General features: G+C 31.5%; 1 protein-coding gene across 1 annotated transcript in view; it reads left to right on the top strand.

Annotated features, from left to right (window-relative positions):
• Nucleotides 1–16,043, top strand: part of REPTOR-BP (REPTOR-binding partner) — a 37,092-nt gene extending 21,049 nt beyond the window's left edge. Inside the window, exons 2-4 of the mRNA XM_011057592.2 lie at nucleotides 1,723–1,816; nucleotides 13,316–13,437; nucleotides 15,142–16,043. Coding sequence (XP_011055894.2) covers nucleotides 1,723–1,816; nucleotides 13,316–13,437; nucleotides 15,142–15,249 — 324 coding nt within the window. The 3' untranslated portion in view covers nucleotides 15,250–16,043. The remainder of the gene's footprint in view (nucleotides 1–1,722; nucleotides 1,817–13,315; nucleotides 13,438–15,141) is intronic.
• Nucleotides 16,044–21,378: the final 5,335 nt, after the last annotated feature.

Genomic DNA, 21,378 nt, shown 5'->3' on the forward strand with positions numbered 1-21,378 from the left:
CCAGCGAAGCTGACGTTTGTTGGATATCGTTTGGTCTCGCGTTCGCCGGTATTGAATAACGCTCATTACACTTTTGTGACCGCGAGAAAAGGGATATCATAGAGTCGGCGAGACAGCGATTGCTCATTTCACGTTTACGATCGAGGGGGTGAAGATTTTTGAGGGTGGAGATGATTTTATCCTCGAACTTACCATCGATATAGACTTGGGGCATGGTCTTTCTTCTAGGCGACACAATGAGCTTTTGTTTCTATTGAAAACGACACCGCCGTATCTCGTCCAAGATATTATATAATCGGGGCGAAACTCTGGCGCGGATCAAGTGGTATTATAGCGGTCGCGTGTGCGCTCGTACGTGAGACCGCGGTCCGATTGAATCGTAAATTACCCCGCAGCGAATTATTCATGGCGCGCGTTTTCGTTTCGGTAGGCTGCGTAATAATCCAACCACCCGTTTTGCAGCGCGTCAATTTTTAATGTCGTCTCGGCTTTTCGCGCAAGATTTGTCACCGTCGCGCTACCCCCGCGCAAATACATCCACGATGCGATCATTAATCATGAACAACTCGGTAGAATTATTCACTAGTCTCTCCATGCAGTCGGTAAAAGCCGATCGGCGGTGAAGCCGCGGGTGCGAAATGGATTGGTTTTAACAAATGGCTGATCTCTCTATTTTGATGCACGATATCTTGGTTGTGTCAGAGAGGAAAGCGAATGTCGATGTCGATTAGCAGCTCGTAACTTATTAACTTTTTTCTGCAAAATCTGGGTCTTTTTTGATACAAGCGAAATTTCTCTTCACTCTTATTTTTGCTCAAATTTAAATTTTTATCAATCCTTTGTGAACTGACGATCTCATTTCGAGTCACTCTTTTTTATTTTATAAATTGCTCGCTCGATTTTTATGAAACTTGGCTTATGGGATAATTTGGTAATTACTCGAATTTAAGTCAAAAATACAAAATTCAAAATGACAGAAATATAATTTGACTATTATACAACTCGATTTTAGAGTTAATTACAAAGTAACATCAAGTTCCTAGTTTTGCTTTATTTGAAGCTCATCAAAGCTATGCCAAACAGTTAATACTGATTTTCAAACTAACTTTCAAACTTTGATTGTAAGTTCTGTGATTTCTATTTCATGGAGGTTACCTTCTTCAAATTCGATATTTTCAGGCTACATTCAAACTTAGATACCAAGACCGAGTTTCGCGATAATCAGATCATTTTTTGAAATTTGAATTTTAAAATTTTGAGCCAAATTAAATTCAGCGACTTCGAAAGTCTTTAGAAAACAAGATTTTTCACAAGTTACTTTGTTAGAAAGCTCCGATCTTCAAATAAAGATTTTAACATTCATATCAAAAACTATTTGATAATGTAATAAACATATTGAAAAGTAATCCTGAATTTTTTTTTGAAAGTCGAGAATAGTAAAAATCTTGGGTTAAGCAAAAAAATTGCATTATATTGTTCTAGGTAAAAAAAAATTGCATTACCAAATAATTTTTAATTGAAATGTTAATTACTTTCATTTAATACAAATTAAAAAATATGAATAAAAATGAGAGGGAAATTTGAGAGTGACATTTGACTTGTGCCAAAAAAGACTCAGATTGCAGACGGAGGGAGTAAAAATATAATTGCAGATGGAGAGTTAATATTTACAGTGTATGATGAATTTTTTCGCAATTAACTATTACATTTTTTTATTTGCAGGAGGGATCTCGCGGTGATCGGAAAGAGGGGGGCAAGAGGGGACGCAAGCCTGGCAGGAAGGCGGCGGACAAGGCGGACATGAAAGCTAAGCTCGGTAAGTAGCCACGTAAAGGATACTTGTTGACATCTCCTAGACACCTGCTTTAACATTTCGCGATCTCGCCGCCGATATAATGCTTATGATACGATTTTATCTTGATTGCAACTCGAATTGAAATTGTTTCACAGTACGACGAAATTGTGCGACAATACAATTAATTGTTGCTCCAATTAGATTAATGAAATAATTTGGAATCAGTAATTAAGTAATTATGATTAAAATTCATTAAATAATGCATAAATATGAATTGATGGTTTGTCATTGCTCATTAATCATTATCTAATAATTATAAAATGAAACGAGTTAGATTTGTTTCAATAGTGTAACATATGTTAATTTATTTAATTAAAATTGTAATAAAAATATAATTATTTGAATAACTGAGATAATTTAACTGGGACTGTGATTGATATTATTTTTATGATTTATTGTTCGATAATCGGATATTGATTAGTATTTTGTTATAAATTATAGGCCATTGATTACTTAAAATACGCAATCAATTATCAATTTGATTAGATTTTGTCCATTATTGTTGTCGATGCTTTAATTGGTTATACAGAGAATAATACATTATACTAATTATAATCTAATAATTTATACTAATTACAATGTAATAAGTGAACTTTTCGATGTTATGCTGATTGATTCGTAGACATAGAATAATCTATATGTATGAAATTGATGGTAATTGGAAATTATTATTTTATAAGAATACATTATATTATACAGATTTTCTCTCGATAAAATTGTTCGTTTGAAAAAATATCTTTCATAATTCTAAATGACAAAAATATTGGGTGACGAAAAGTTTGACAAAGTTTTATGCGTTTGTCAAATCATCACTCAAATTATGAGCTGATATTATTTTTCCGTTAAAGACATTATCGCCATCAAACGTTTAACTTTTTTCCATTTTTCTTTAATTTTACAGAATATAATAATTCCTATGTAAACATTATGTATAATATACATTGTAATTATATAAAGAGTGACAAAAAAGTTTGTGTGATAAAATTATGTGCATTTATCTTGCAAATTATTACTCAAGTAGCAAGGTGACGTTATTTGACATCATTTTCACGTTAAAATGACATTAAAGACATCAGATTGCTACCTGGGTAATAACGTATTAAACAAAATTCTGAAGCATTAGTTACATTTTATTAAATACTAAAAAGAGTCTGAAAAAATTTAATGATGAAAAAACACAGGCAATTGTTGACATGTCCCTGAAGCATCTTAAAGTTTGCATCAAAACTGAAGGTGATCATTTAGGAAGCACCGAGAAAAAAATTGTCCATTTGAATAAATTAATTTAGTTGTTTTTATTTCTTTTGTTGGAGAATATATGTATTTAAGTCAAATGTAATATGTTTGACTTAAATACATACATTTTTCATCGAAAGAAATAAAGATGAATTAAGATTTAGTCAAATTAATATTTTTTTTCAGTGTATTAATTATTAAGTATTTTTGATATTTAATTTAATTTTTTTTTAAGTATACATGTTATTAATCATTTGATAAACATAAAACTTTACGGCCAAACTTTTTTGTTACTCTGTACATGTTAAAAGTAAAGACGATGATCAAAGGAATAATAAATATTGGTCACTGGGGCGACTTTATCTATTTCTCCGATGTACTGAGAAAAAAACTTTTTGGTATTGTAACTATAATTACATATTACACACACACACACACACACACACACACACACACACACACACACACACACACACACACACACACACTATGATTATGATTGAGTTATTATTATTATGGTATTAATAATAACTATTGTATCAACCATACATATACATATATGTAGTTAGCAATCGAAAATCATAATATAGTAATATGTAACTATATACAAATATCAAAAAGTTTTTCTCTAGTATGTTTCAATTCTTCAACGCCTCTTTAATCCAGGTGCGAAAACTCGCATGAAATAGAGAGATAGCGTGTTCTACAAGACAGTAAAACGAATGTGGCTAGCAGATATATCAGCCATTCGTTGCACTCTGACTTTATGCGTGTACTTAACGTGTCGACGTCTATCGCGTTTCTTGATTAAAACGTTTAGTAGCTGCAACAGCACGTCTTTCACGCGAAGAGAGAATCGCTATCTACTAATTGTATACGCGACTTTTGTTTCGCATTCGTTCACGCTGTAAGGTTGCACGAAATGGTGCGAATAGTTGGACAGGAACGTTTATCTTTTCCGCGAATGAATATTTATACTCAGGTCGTCCCACAGCGGTTTCTCGATACCTCGGCGAACGAGGATTACCGACCGCGCTCTTACCGTACGGTTATCGTTTGGCTATTTTGCAATTCCGCCATTTCTGCCGCGAAGCTCCTCGGGGTAACAAAAGTGAGAAGAGAAGGGTGAAGAATAGAAGGAGAGGTTGGACGGGAAACTAACTCGCCGCGTTGATGCTGCGTCCCGTGGCTATTGCATGGACCGAGTAATTTCACGGGGTTATTTCTGGAACGCGCGTCGTCCTCTCATTCGAGAACGGAGAAACTTTATAATCGCTTAGTGCGTGCTATTTCGTTCTTCCCTTTCTTTCACATGTTTGCCACCGATGGTTCTTTGCGATCGCGATGCGGCCTCCTTTCCGCAGAACACACATCGTTCATTCCATACATGCTCTCGATTCTCTCTATTGTTGATTATAGTTATATAATTCAGGTATTATACGCAGCGAAAACTTTCCAGCTGATTATTCTATTTAAGTTTTAAGTTTTACATATATATAATTTATATATAATACACATATATAATTTAAGTTTTACTTATATGGATTGAAAATTAACACTGAGAGAAATGATTTGGTTATAGATACACAAATCAAGGGAAAGCAAATGCGATATTTGTTAAAAAAAAACGATCGATTTGTTACGATTGCAAATTAGAGGCTCATATATATATATATATATATATATATATATATATAAAAGTCGTAGACGGTTGCAGGGTCTCAAATCATAAGAAATTGACCAATTCTAGTCAAGTATTTTCCTTATATTTGCTTGGTCGGATTGTGCTTGGTCGGTTTCCTAGACTTAAGACTTTACGATCATCTACGAATTCTATATAAACGAACCTAAAGTCTATCCAAAAGATAGATTAGATTCTATAGTGTTCTATTTGCTTCTGTTACTAATAATTGGTTGGTATAGCAAACTAGCAGCAATCACAACAACAAAATTTGTTGTCACATTTATCGATCACCGGTGATGGCTTGCTAAATCAACAAAAATTCTTTCTCTCAGTGAATGCTTGTTTCTACCAATGTAGATTAATTTTAATCTCGGTTCAAGTTACTCTTTTTCTAATTTTTGGAACTAAAAAAAAAGAAGAATTAATCGAACTAAGGATTAATTGAACTAAGATTAAAGTTAAAACTACATTGATAGAAACGGACATAAATCATAATAGGATGTTAAAAAAGGGAGTTGTTTCTGTCCAAGTGAGTATAATAAAAGGAATATTCTTTAAATAAATATATAATATTTTAATCTCCGCTTAAATAAATTGTATAAGCGAAAAGCAACATCTCCTTAAATTAAACACGAACATCCAAATTTTCATGTTTTTGCTTAATTTGGAAGATGTTCCCTAAATATACCTCTCACGAACTTTATTATTGTATCCACGAGGTCAATATCTACAAAAAATACTACTCTTTTTACTTATATCTTTTTAGGCAGAAATTGATCCCTTTTTAACAAAATCTCCTCCTTTGCAAAACAATAATATGTATTTTAACGTTTTACTATTCTTGTTTAAAATTGAAACTTTCAATTGCATCTAATTTTGCAAATATTAATTTCCCGTCTTATTAATTCCTTATAAAACACTAATACTAACTATTTAGAGTTCTACGTGAATTCATTTTCCTGTCAAAAAGCTATGAAAAACAACGATGTATTGCAAACCTTTTTATTACTTTTGATTGTTTAAAACTGAAACTTTTAATTTTATTTAATTTCGCAAAAGCATTAATGTTTTATTATTCTTTATAAAATAACACAAATTTTTAGAGTTCCATGTGAATTTTTTTCCGTTAAAAAGCTATTAATCTCTCACTTTGAAAATCAAATTTTCAGTTGTTATTTATTCGCTGTTTTTGTTGGATTTTCTGTACAACGGCAATTTAGCAATTGCAATTCATTTAAAGGGTTAAAACAATTGTATTTTCTTCAACTTGTCTCCTATCTGTCGTTAAAAGATATTCTGTGGTTTCGTGACGACCTGTATATCGACGGAAATTGCACGTGTATCTTTTCCGGGGTCGTTCTTGGTCGCTTGAACGAACGAACTCTCCATTTTATTCCTTACGGGTAACAGAACCAACTTTATTTAAATCCGCTCGGGTTTTTCGCTTCGCCTCAGTCCAGATGTCGGCTGTCGCAATGAGATCCTAAATGGAGCCACAAATTGACTGTGCGAGAACGCTTAATTTCCGCGGTGCGCCGCGCCGGTATCGATTTTCCAGGCGCAACGCCGATCGCGCGTCAGCTTCAATCGACACCGACGAATCTCTTTCCGATAAACGGTCTTGGACCGATCAACGCTCTACAGACTGCGAAAATTCGCGGGTGACTTGGTCACCCTTAAAGGCCCGCAATGAGACGTATGACGTTTATTGCCGCGTAAAAGGCGGTTCTAGCTATGAGCTATGAACGATAGCGTGTTTGCTAACCTCGGTCATAAAAGACGTTTATTATATCTGGACGCGCAATGGTTCCCGTAAAAGAAATTTGCTATTTGAAACTATGTAACAATCTGAGCGACTTTGAAATCTATAACAGTTCTTTAACTCGCAATAAAAAAAATCTTTGAGAATCTATAAATCAGAGCTACTAATCTCAGTGCTCAGAATCTCGTGCTTAAATGCGAGGATTTTGTACTTTTAGATCGCATCTTACACCTTAAAAATGTATCGAAAAATAAGAGAAAAGGGAAGGCATTTATAATGAAAACAAGAATACTTTATAAAAGTTTTATAATTACCTTGTGACGCGATTCGATAATCTTATTTTGATGAGAAATCAACCGTGTATTTATATTTAACTTAATTAAGGCAACATGGTCGCCTTAATTAAGTTAAATATAAATCGGATATCATTAAAATATAAAATACACGGTTTTTGTGAGACATCCCGTAATATTACATTGTGTCACGTAAATAATTAAAATCACGTATTATTTTATTATTTCATTTTGCTTTTGATATAAAATGATATAAAATCAAATCAGCAATAAACAGTTGGATAGGTTATGATAGATTAACATTTGCATGTTATTCATGTATGCATTGATAAATACATCTAATAATTATTACCGTGCTTTTTGAATTTTATTTGATTACGCGATGGAATTGTGCGTAATACATTTATTGTGTCCTTTATTTATATATTTATTTGTATACATATTGAAAGAATTTTCAAGTATTGTTTTTGGCATCAATATAATAAATAACATTTAGGCTAATTCTACAATGTGCTCTTTGTTTCCTGTTTCTTGCTGTTTGTCTCTGTTTGTCTCTTGCCTTTTTGATCAATAAGACAAGAGACAAATAGCAAGAAACAGAAAACAAAAAGCACATTGTAGAATTAGCTTAATCCTGGAAGGAAATACAGCAGAGTCTCTTTAAAGGCTTAAGGAGCGATAAGAGTGGAATGCCAAAATTGTAGAGTTCCCTTTCTAGTATGAGTCTATCAATCATCGCGTACTTGCGCGAATGCAGTTATGCATGCTAATTTGTCAAAGTGCAGTACAGTGTACATAATCTTAAGAAAATAAGTCATGTATATATATATATATGTATATATATGTGTATATATATATATATATATATATATATATATATATCACGTATTATGTATCACAAAAGAATACATTTTACACAAACAGTTATACGTAACCTGTCTATGGAATTATATTGTATACACTGTGAGAACTTAGTACAATTAGGTATAGATGCGCGCGCAACATATGTCCAGCCTACCTAATGACATGGAAGGGACATGACATTAGTATTTGTAAAAGTACGTATAAGGAAAATGCAAAGATTACAGAAGTCAAATTTAGAAAGATTCTACTGTACACTATAAAAAGATTAAACTTGAGTTAAACCTACAGAGCTTAAATTCCATTAAATACAGAGTTGGTCATATTCGACGGAAAGATGTTTTTTTTTCAATCATAGGAAAAAAATACATTTTTTGCTGTTCATTTTAAAAATCATCTCTGTCAAAAGTTACAGTGTTGCCAGATCTTTCCGTCGAATATGGCCAACCCTGTATATATTTAGGAAGAAAATCGAGAGAAAAATAAAATAACACATCTACACTAGTTTTCCTTGATTATGTTTACGGATATCAGTTTTTATTTATTATATCACAAAATGCAGGAATAACAAATATCTGCTTGGTTTTTTCACTATTTATCTCCATAAATGTTGAATCAAAAATTTTATTTAATATTTATTTCGACACTAAAACGCCTAAATTAAAATCAATATATTATACCTTCATGATGATTTTAGTTATTTTCTCGAAAATTTTGCCTCTGTATAAAATGATTGGCAAATATTAATAAATTTGTTATATAAATGTCAAACAATTAATATATCTTGTAACTGATATTTAGTTGTATAATAAAAAACAAAAATAATATATTAATAAATAACATTGAACTTTTTTTATATGCTCGTGTATTTTTTTTTATGCACAATAAGTTAAATAATTGTAGTCCAGAATTAAATATTTATTAATCTTGATCTATTCTAACCCATTCATCTTAAAATAATAAATTTGACAGATGTGCTTGTATTTATCTGAATTATTCTATTATTCTAAATGTTAACATATATCATTTAGACTAATAGAATAATAATTTTTGTGCTTTTTCATATATATAGAAATTTATATCTGTGATACAATTTTTATAGATTTATTACTTTATATTAAAAAATTTAATTGTTACCGTGAGAATTGTCGTAATGTATATTGCATCTGCGTTGATCTGTAAAATATAAAATTCAAATTAGTAGCGATAAAAGTAATTGCTATTTTTTAAAATTATTACGCAAAAACATTTTTTTAAATACTTATAAGTATTTGTGACAATGTTTTTTCCTAATTCTTATGTTAATTATCTATCAATAAGTAAAGGATCCAAGTTCTATAAAAATAATAAATAACAAATTACCTTGTGATATTTCTGTCATCATCCGACGTTCTCCTCGGCCTCCTCTTCCTCTTCACAGATCCTTTTCGTTTGCACAAGACACTTGCGAAAACACGATTAATTACGATCACACGCAGTAATAGAATGCAACGATTGCGCGATATTTTGCGCGACACTTGCGACATTTAATCGCACCGGACGCACGATTTATTACATTCCGATGGAAGAATAACGCGAAAGAATATAGGAAAAAAGATGTGACTATTTTCTCTCCACATTTGCATCCGCAATCGAGATTTTGATGTGCATACGTCATTCATTTTCAAATCTTACAGAACTCACATTATGTTAAAAAATTAATTATTACTTCAGAAATTGCATCCGTAGAAAAGATTTCCGGATTACTTTTAGATTTATCATAAAATAGGATCGATGTAAGAGGACAATCATATTTATTGTTAACCGAGAAATATTTTATTCGTAAATAGAAAATTCTTAAATTTAAAATAAAATAATCTTGGAGATCGGTTTCGTGCTAGATGATATGACGCTAGTATTTTATATTATAATATCGAGTAAAGATTCATTCTAAATGTCGGAATAAAACTTTAAATTTAAATTTATATGTAATTTTATATGTAATTTATTTACTCCTGTCTCAAAATAATAAGTCAGTCTTATTCAATTCGAGGGAGGAAAATAGAATTTATTATAACCGTAATTTATTTTTACACTGCGTTTGCGATAAGATTAAGTGCTTTTCAAAAGAGAACAATTTTGTTTCGTTATCAGAAATCCTTTTCTTGAGAGAGGACAGTTAATTAATTAATTTCGCGTTCTTCCGTTATTTGAGGATTATAATATATCCGACGATTCATGTTTCATCATTTTCACATTCTTCACGTTTTCAATTAGAGTGAATGTTAGTCAAATTACATTCATATCGTCTCGAGTTTCGCTTCTAATGAGTTAATCGGAGTATTCGCTTCACTGTGAATGACCATCGCGTTGCCTCTACACATCTACGAGTCGTTAAGCGCGAAAGTTAGCACAATCACGCGATCCGATAATCGCTACGGTGCTCATAGGAAACGACCGCTATTTGTCGCATTTACGTCTTGATAGGTAAAGGCTTATGTAGATAAGTCGCAACACGCAAAACATATTCGTAACGCTATCATGATAGCCAATTAGAAGCGTCAATGGTACTATTGATCGCTTTTGAATGGCTGTCGCGATAAGTTATGAATGCGTGTTTTGCGTGTTGCAACTTATTTAAGATTTGTTTTCTGTGGCTGAATTAGCGTACGCTTTTGAAACAAAGTGAGATAGGTATGTGTTTGATATTTAGCGAAAGCAAGAAAGAAAGTTCTAGTACAATCTAATACAGGAATAAAAGACAACAAACTTCAACACGGAAAGAATGATTTTGCTGAAGTATCTAAAAATTTAGCTAGATACAAATCTGAAAATAAATTTGTTGGAATCTTAAAATAATTATATAGGAATTTCAAATATTCAAATGATCAATGCTGCAAAAAGTTTTGACGTTATAATAAACAGTTTAAACGTTCTGCATAATTATTTTGATGATCTAACAAAATTATTTTCGGATATGTATAATCTAGCTAAATTTTTAGATATTTTAACAAAATTATCCTTTTTGTGTAGAATGCATTCTGTTTCACACATGATGCGTTTGATGTATCATTTTATCCTTGTTATGTTCCGAATGTTGAAGAAGGATAAAATGATACATTACATGATATGAAACGGAATACATTCTTGGACGAGCCTCAATGCGACGTTACGTATTTCACGTCCCTGCGTGTCTGACCGAATACCTAACATCCGCGCAGAATAACGCGCGACCTTTCGTCAAATAAACAGCGCTGGCTGTACGATGTGCAAAAATAATCGATTCGTTGTTATAAAATATTTTACATCACGTTATGAAATAAACAAAACAAACGCGTGCTGAATATTCTGTCTTTATCTCGGATGAATTTCGAACACCGAGCTAATAAAATGTAATATTTGTTTGAAGATTGGAATCTATTTTATTAAATTGAAAATATATATATTTATGTATGAATTAACTTATTTTATTATTATTATTATTGTCAATGTTTTATTGAATATGCATATGAAATAACGAATGTTATTAAATTAAATTGATCCTCTGGAGTTTAATAAACGGTAAATCTATTGGATTTACTCAATTATAAATTTCTTTAGTAAAATGTTCTTTAGTAAAAATGTTGAAAAATTTGTTTATGTTATATTTGTAAATTTGAATTATTCTTATTAAAATGTAGAGAAAGCAAATGGACACCCTGGATAAAGTACCTTTTATTTTCGTTTATCTATCTAAAATTGCACTATGAGTCTCTAGCAGTTGAAGGAATGACCAGCGACGCTATGAAAGTATGAAACGATATATGATTGTTTCGTTTGTGTTCAATAGAGACATATAGAAAATTGAGTGTTTTTTTGGGAATTTTCCTTAGGTACGTAGCTTAATTATTACCTGTAATTGTTCCTTAACCAGCGTGAATGATTTTTTATAAAAATTTTGTGTCTTTAAAATGTATTCGAGGTGAAAATTTTTCACTTGGTGTTTCAACTTATTCTAACCTTTCCAAATTCGCGCCAAGTAGATCCTTTGGGCAAAGCCCAGGATCATCCAACCTCTTTACTCGATATATAATTACAATGAAAATATTGGAAATAAAACAGACAACCTTTCGAGTGTACGAAAAGCACGTGTTTGTTTACATCTCATTTTTGTTTATTTTTATTTTTTGTCACAATGCAGTATGATAATTTGTTTATGACTGATCTGCAATCATTGCAGCAAATGGACCTATGAAGGCTGTACTATATAGAGAGGATTTGATAGCTACTTTGAGACAATTGCCAAGACTGATTTTAATTTTTATATTCCCCTACGTACAAAAGATACATATTGTATGCAAATAATAATTATTTATTTCAAATATTGCAAAAGTTCATATATTTGTAAATCTATCGTATTCATCATAAGCATTAAATTTATTCAAAATATATTCTAAATCTTAGTAAGTTTTATACTTCAATTAAAACTATTAAATTAAAACAAATACTCGATTTGTTTATTATACAAACTCACTTCTTTGATCAATTTTATAAAATATTCTTCAAAAGAATGAATTCTTATTTTGAGTACATATTAATAGATTTTTCTAAAATTTGTAACAAATATATTTTATGAGATTATTATTAAGAAAATATTTTTTGTTAAAGATAACTGTTACTTAAAAGAAAAAAAGTAAATTGAATAATCTTTTATTAGCAATAGAATTTTTCTGTGTATACTTGTAAATAAAATGTATCCATTTTTTTCGTACGAATTATATCATTTTGGTTTTTAGAAATTAATTAATATAAATTAAATATAGGTCTTATAGACTATAGAGAAAGTGTCAATAACTGCGTTATAAATTTTGACGTTAGCTGCGGAAAGTTAAATCGTGTCGCGTTGCTCAAAGAGCTCTCACTGGTTGGACTCATCTTCAGCAGAAACGTGACTATAAAGAAATAAAACGCGGTTCTTAGAAAATCCCGGACTTTCGAGAAATTCAGGAATCAAGAGAATTTTGGAATATAAAGCGCACAGAAATCAACGATTTAATAAAATTCTAGAACCGTATAGGATTCGAGGATTTGAATATTAGAGATTTCAGATTGCAACGACGTCGTTATTTAAATCGGTTTCGCATTCCGTTGAGCTTCGACTTTGTTCCATGCGACACATTTATTTTCTCCTTCTATATTCGAACAAAATCGTAGCTTACCGTAACACACCGTCCGTCTTCGTAAAAGTTTCCGCTTTTCGGTCGCATATGCCGCGGCATTACCATGCGTCTTGCGCGTTCGGCGACATTATTAAATCGTGAATTCTTGTAGAGCTCGTGATATATATACATCTGCCACTTGGCTTGCCGTTACGTCACAACCTGACGACGAAAACCAGAGAAATTTATGCTCGGCGCGAATTCGGGGCCAAAAACTTTAGTCTCGGGGATTGGGCTGCTTTACATATCGATTCTTTGTATTAGGTGTTGGAATTAATTCGTAGCGTTTTACAAGTGATGGGAAGTACTTTCATTAATGTATTTTTTAATGCTCATGTGAAATAAATAACATTCTTTCATTAAAAAACGCTACGAATTAATTCCAACACCTAATATTAATATGGATCCGCGTTTTCTCACCCTCGTTCGTTTGCTATTCTGTTACAGAACGAAGCCGGCAGAGTGCGAGGGAGTGCCGTGCTCGCAAAAAGCTGAGGTATCAGTACCTGGAGGAGCTTGTGGCCGATCGAGAAAAGGCGGTGCTTGCTCTGCGGAAAGAGCTCGAGATGGTGAGTACATATTCTTAACTCTCCTAATAAATGAACGAACGAGAATGGTGAGGGGGGGGGGGAGGATTCTAGTAAAGAATCCAGGATTTTCTCTTTTAAAAATCAACGATCGTTTATTGCGACGAATAAGCTGCGTATTGCAATAATAAGATAAATGATAAACGCTTCTGAATAAATTGCAGCTTATATTAATAAATTTTGTTAGACTTGAATATTATATAATTGGTAGAAAATGTGAAAATATTACACTGTACTTTTTTTTTAAACTTGAATGCAATTCTTCCTTAGCGGAAATATTAAGAAAAATTAAGCATTGTTCACTTTTATATTTCAATATTTCAGTTTTTATAACTAACTTTCTTTCTTATATAAATATTGATATTTTATCGAAGTAAAAACTTAAAGTTGAAAGATAAAGAACGTTTCGATATTTATTCTGACATTTAGTTCACGAAAAGTTTATGAGTTTCAACAGTTTATAGTTTGAAAATTATTATGGCATATAATGTAAAATGTAAAAGCAATTTTACGAAATACTGCAACACACTTTTTGAAGCATTTTGTATATTTATATAAATCACCGTTTATAATTATGAGAGAAATTAAATATATTTAAAGTTTTATTTATATCAATTTTTGATTGTACTACATCATTAATCGAATAAAATAGAAATAAAATCTATAATACATTCGAAAAAACTCTTTTTTTATTGAAAAAAAAAATGTGCTTCAAAGTTCTCTGAATTAGTTGTATCTTGAACATAAAGCAAAGCAAATTCTTCGGAAGCTGGAGAACCTCGAAACTTTTTCTTTTCCATCGCCTTTCTCATCGTCTTCCTTATCGTCTTCCTTAAACCTTCCTTCGAAGTGCAAACTAAGTTACTCGCAAAAGTGTAAAGTTCTGGCGGAATACAAAGGTTCGCTCTTTAGCAATACTACTTTGTTTTGTCTTGTCGCAGAAAAGCATTCGTATTTGTTAGAATTATTTGAGTACTTTACGCAAAGTCGTTCGACAGTTTATTTATTTTTGTGGGCTTCTATAGTAGGAAATGTTTCGCACAAATAATTTCTATCATTTATATAAAAATTGGCGTTCTCTTTATTCAATTATGATTTATACGTGAAAAAATAATGTTATATTAACATCATTAGCCAATAACAATCTGAATTGAAAATAATTTTATTAATTTAATTAAATATAATTAATAAATCAAATAATATTTTATTAAAATAAAAGCATAGTGTATTTATTTTATTAATATCATTAAATCTACAACATTATTTTCAATTAAACTGTTAGCTAATACATTATTTTTTCATGTAGCAATAAATCTGAATGAAGTTCAACGATGGAATAATAGAGAACAAGAGTCTGCTTATAAAAAATTTTGAAATAAAGAATTATTTGTTGATTATTAATTGATCGCATTCGTTGTCCTTATCTTCTTCGCCGTACGGAAATGCTCGTTAAAATTTTTTGTGTCGAAAAGGTTATTTATCTATCGATTCTACCGCCGAGTACTGCGAGTATAAGGAGTAGTTGAAAAATCCTGACGAGTCCAGCGTTCTTGCGTATCCATGAGGTCATTCCCAAATCCTTCTGATTCCACCGAAGATCTCCAGCATGACAGTTTAGTATGAACAAGACCAGACCGGAGAGACGGAACTTATGTACTTTACACACCATCATTTGTTTTTCTGCAGTATCGTCAGTGGACTCAGGAATTGGATGCAGGACAAGTCCCCGAAGGACTTCAGGCGATGCTGGAGGAATTCGGCTCGCTGAAACGGGAACAGTCCAGCAGCAACTGAACGGCCAAGGAGACGAGGAATAAGGAAGTCACGTGGATTGAGCCGTTCCATTTATCTTATTCCTCCGATCGAAACTCCCCCCTTATAGTCGAACTTTCTTTCCGTCTTCTCTTATCTCCCTTTCTTTTTTACTGTTCTTCGAGGCAATAGGGAATAATTGACTGGCGAATCTGAAATTTTCTCTTTTACTTTGGGTACTTGTATACCGTGATTGATCCATTGAATGAACCGCGAAAAGTGGATCTTCCGGCGTTTTTAAAAAATACGTTTTTTATGCGAAATAGTGAAATTCCTCCCTCCTGTTTTTCCTCCTAATTCTCTCGCCGAACGGCGGAATCGTTAGCCTTGATTATTACCTCATCGTGTTATCTTTTTTTATACGTACATTTTGTTATCGCGACTCGTTACGTTGACACATTTTTTATTCTCGTTGATTAAGAACATCGGTCGGTTGTCTACGGCCTCATGTTTAGAACGTACCTCCTTCGCATGATTGTTGCGGTGTAAGAAAGTAATTATAGATATATTACTGTTAACGCCTCGAAGGAGAATAAACGGTCGTTGTATATCAAAGTATATCTATATATTCAGTATTGTCTGTTTGAAAAGGGCGTCGTTGCGAGATTTTTTCGTTGACCGTTTACCGATTTGTTTGAACTTTATCGATACGCAGTATTTCTTGTACTGCAGAGAATTCATCATTTTGTACAAATTACACCATTACAAAAGTTGATTCATATATGTGTACGGAAGAGTCTGATAGTCGAATAAACCAATATTTTTCGATGAAAAAAGAGCCTGCTTGACGTTCACCGTTTCTTATTTTCCTGACTTTCCTATGTGTGTATGAGAATTATACATATATCATAATTCTCTGAATATTTTTAAATTACTTTAAAAAACATTTGCCATCCACAATAAAAGAACGATTTTGTTGAAGTAGCTAAAAATTTAGCTATCTACAGATCTGGAAATAATTTTATTTAGACTATCAAAATAATTACGTACAGAAAAATACTGTACGCAAATAATAATTATTTATTTCAAATATTTTAAAAGAATTCATGTATCCATCATATAATCTATCATAAGTTCATTACAAGTATCACATTTATTGAAAATGTATTTTGAATCTCAATGAGTTTATTACTTCGATTATTAAATTGAAATTAAAACAAATTCGATTTGCTTTTTATATAAAGTTGTTGCTTCAATTTTAATAATATTTTTTTAATAATATTCTTTAAAAGAAAATAAATTCCTATAAGATTTAATATTGTTAGAAAAAAAAAATAAATTCTTGTTTTGAATACATAATGAGTTTTCCTAAAATTTGTAATGTAAATATATTCTAAGATAATTTTTAAGAAAATATTTTTCTTATTAAAAAGCTCTAACAATAGAATGATATTTTTCCGTAGGATACTCAAACAAGTTGCTAGAATGTCAAATCTTTTTTGCAACAATGCTCATTATGTTTGAATTTCTCACTAATTATTTTGATGGTCAAAATTATTTTCAGATCTGTATTTACCTAAATTTTTAGATAACATTCTGCAAAATTGTTCTTTTCGTGCAAGTCAACACACTTTCGCCGGCGTTATTTCGAAATCGCATTGTGGACACTGCGATGTCGCGGTTTTGCGTAACGGGAATTTGCATATTTTGACGTGGGTTATATCGGGCCATGAAATCTCTCCGCTCCCGTTTACGTAGATTGCGATATGTCCACGGACGATATCATCTCCCGTGTTCGTTCGACGGTACGTTAAAAAGAAGGAAAAATTGATGAATCCAATATCGCCGTTATCACGATTACATTCGGAAATTTAAAACGAATTTTGTTACGTAATTTGGCTCGAAGCTTTTAATCAACTCGAGCAATAACGAGCGAACTTAATGTCGTCGTATAGTATGAAGTAATAATTGTAACGATAATGATGTTATAAACGTTGGTATCGATTAAACTGAACAAATAAGAGTATTATCCTTATACGGAGTATAATGGATTGATTTAATGATATTTTTTATTTTTTGATCCCTGGACGAATTACTGCTCGCTTTTACTCACTTAATAGCTTAATGGACAATAAGTGTGTCAGATCAAATTATTCAGATATTTAGCTTTGTGACATTTTGTTATTATTGAAAATGTTCTGTAATGATTTTTGCACGAATTCTGTTTTTTTTTTTATAAAGCTGCTATTGATACGAATGAAGTGGCAGCTAATGTAAAAATGCGAGGATTAAATTCATATATACAGCTCAGATAAAATTTTTAGCCAAATATCACGTCGTCCATAAATCACCGTCTCGCCACAATGCACGCGAAATCAGACTTTACTTTCCTATTAAGAAAGAAATATCGATTTCCCTACGTTTCTCACGCATGGAACGTAGGAAAATCTTGCCAGCATATAAAGCGGAAGTAGAAAAAATAGAAGAGGGAAATTCATCGTTTTTCTCGCCATGGTTGCAATAAATCAGCGTGTTAGGCGGAGTGTAAAGTAAAATATTGCTTCGTAAATATCAAATTGTATTAAAGTATCGAGCAAAAAACCGAATACTTCGTATTATTATTAAACTTGCTACATAGTAGGTATATAATGTACTTCTTGGTACGATGGCCTTAGTTGTGACAGTGTCCGGAGATGATATATTTTACACGTTGTGTTCGAATATAAAATAACTGTCTTCTGGATAAAAGATTACATTATATGAGTTTGATAAATTATATCTGCTAATGCTAATAATACTTATTAAAATTTTAGTAAAAGATATGACATTTACAGACTTTTTTAATCATTCCTTGCGATTAAACTGAGACTACTTTGATTAAACTGTGATTACTTTTCCGTCGATCTTGTGGAATTTTGCACCTTCCATCTTTAGCAACCTGGGTCTTTAAGAAAAAAATCTTGTATACTTATGAAATCTTTAATGACAAGATTTTACTATCGTAGAAGTCAGACTGTATTTTACTTATTTTTTATGGATTATTTATCTATCAGAATTTAAAATAAAGAAAAATATCGACTGTGCTTTTAAGTTGAATGAAATTTGACCGATAAAAATTTAAATAGACTTACTGAGAAAAATTTCTGATTGAAAATGAACGAATCAGAAAATTCTGAGAATTAATTAAAATTTTTGTTATCTCATTAAAAATTATAATAGATTTAACCGGAAAATTCTGATTTGTTCGTTTTTAATTAAAATTCCATGTAATGCAGCTACTCTTTTTCCAGTATGTATTTGTATATTTTCTCCATATCACTCCACGTTACTTTATAAAGAGTTAAAACGATATAAATAACTTTTCTGCGTCGGACACATAATTGCCTAGCATTTTCCGCGTTGTTCTCGTCGAATCTTGTGCAAAGCACATTCCTCGTAGATGTTTTGCGAGGAGTATTAGCGGCATAAATCGTAAAAAGCTAACGTCGTGCCCATGTATAATACATATACATGCCCATCTTTTGCACCGGCAGTTAACGATATACACAATTCCGTGCGTCATAAACTGTGCACATTCAATTTCGCGTTACCACGGAAAACGCAATTCTTGCTGGATGGACGGACGGACGAACGTGTCGGGCGCAGAGTTCATAAAGTGTAACATTGCGGTGTGAAAAAATAGCGGCTACGTTTGGGGACGCGGAAATAAGGAGAAAAAATATGGCTATCCGGCGGAGCGAGGAACTACTTGCGGCCTCCGCTCTTTCGACCCCGCGGGATTCTCTTGCCGCTTGCTGGAATTTATTCTGATAGCTCAAAAACGTTTTCGGTCAGTACCTATTTCCCCTTGCAACGTGATAACGAGCCTGAGATGATTCGTTGCATTTTGCGTTTTCAGAATATTCTAGATAATTCGCAACTTCAATTCTTGTGATTCTCTGATTAATTTAGAGAATTAATTTAAAATTTCTACCAGTTGAAAATATTGAGCCATGAACTAACTTTCAAAAGCTGGGAAAAGGGTTTATTACCTGGAAAAACTTAGAAAACCTGAAATTTTCGAAGTAATTTTTTTACTCTTGAAAATCAAGGATTTTTATGGAATTTTAACAAAATTCAGAGAGAGAATTTTTGAAATTTTACTTTTAAATTTTTACGTTTCTGAAAACATTGTTTCTTTGATCGGTTTTTTGATAATATAAAATGTTGACAAATAATAATAAGTATATAATAAGTATATTCTTGCTGTGTGTCTCGTGAATTTTTATAAAAAAAAAAAAAAACAGGATGATAGTAGAAAATAATACTCATCAGAATGAAGTAATTCTTCACCGATATTATATATATTGCAACTTTCTTATATTATATGATAGATATTCGCGGCAGTTGTAGAAAATGATAAATATAATCTTGTAGAATCCCTATGTTCTAACCTTCAATATATAGTTTACTTGAGTTGCTTGTACTGCAATTTATTTCAAAGTTGAATTTAAAAATTTGTTAGTTTCTCTCTCTCTCTCTCTCTCTCTCTCTCTCTCTCTCTTACCTGGAATTTTGAACAAAAAAGGACCTGGGAAATTAAAAAATTATCAGGAAACTTTTTTACAAGATTTCAGTAAATACCCTGTAGAATTTTTAGAGAATTAAGCTTTAGGTAGATTTGTTATATTTCTTCAAAAACAACTGTTAATTTTCATTTTTATATTTGAATAGAGTTTTAACGTCAAGTTATAACAATATGTACACTAAATCTTTATGATATGTAATAAATTTCTTCGATGAAAGAAAGGATTGATTCTAAATTTGTGATAAATTCTTAAATTTGAGAAGTGATGATATTGTCAATTCATCAATCTATGGATTGGTTTATCTTATTAAAGAGATTGCGATGGACGTATAAGTCGATAAAGCGGAAAAGAGAAGAATAAGTAAACGGAAGCTATTTTCCGAGGTGAGCGACGCGCAAAGCCCGAGAACGTGAGCTGAGAAACGAGAAGAAACTCCGTCTCTCTTATCCTCTTTTTTTCTCATTTTTTTCTTTATTTGCTCAACGAAATGTGCCTTCAAAGAGATGATATGCGCGGATATTATCGCGCCGCTGCGATTATTTTAAACAATATTACGTATAAGGAGATCACGACATCCAATTTATGTTTTTATAATGTTCTATTCTTTCACGAAGATATTGTAAACAACACAGTATTAGAGTCTTGCATTTGCATGATAGTAAGTTTTTATATGTAATTTAGAAAAAAAGAGAGAAGAGAAAAAAGACCGAGGGTATCCGATAAAGACTAAAACTTAACACTTAAAGATTCCTGTGGGATTATTTTAAAACGAAAATCCTAATACTAAATATCGAGGCTATAATAGTTTTTAAATTATAAGCATTGAAAGTTGTCGAATCATACCGCCTAAAGTTTACGCGTTCAGGTATGATACAATGCAAAATGTCAACCACACCTGAACGTGCAAACTTATAGACGGTATGATTCGCTAACTTTAAATACTTATAATTCAAAAACTATTATAGCTTCAACATTTTGGTATAATGAACTTAGGAATATACTCTTATTACAGTATATACCGGATACAATGCATATACGATACGATTGTATGGAAAGAATAGTTTTGTTGAAGGTATCTAAAAATTTAGCTAGATACAAACTTGAAAATAATAATTTGAACCATCAAAATAATTATGTAGATTCAAATTGGTTGTTAGAATGTTAAAATTTTGTGCACCAATGTTTAAGTGTTCAACATATAATTATTTTGATGGTCCAATACAGTTATTTTAAAATCTATATGTAATTGAACTTTTAGATACTTTAGCAAAACCGTATTTTTCGTACAGTGGAAAGAATGATTTCGCTAAAATATCTAAATATTTAACTAAATATACATCTAAAAATAATTTTGTTGGATTATCAAAATAATTATGTACAATTAATGTCTAAATATTAAAAATTATGTACTAAAATGTCAAAACTTTTTGCAGCATTGCTCATCCTACGTAATTATTTTCATGATGAACAAAACTATTAGGGGTACAAATAAGTTCGTGCGGTTTTTTCTCGAAATCTTTATTGTGAAAAACCGGTTACAATGTAATCAGAGTCACTTCCAATGATAATGCAAGCTCTTCTTGCGTTTGACATGGATCTTCAT

Source organism: Acromyrmex echinatior, chromosome 1 (genome assembly GCF_024713525.1).
Source record: "Acromyrmex echinatior isolate Ae372 chromosome 1, ASM2471352v2, whole genome shotgun sequence".
NCBI classification, from domain to species: domain Eukaryota; kingdom Metazoa; phylum Arthropoda; class Insecta; order Hymenoptera; family Formicidae; genus Acromyrmex; species Acromyrmex echinatior.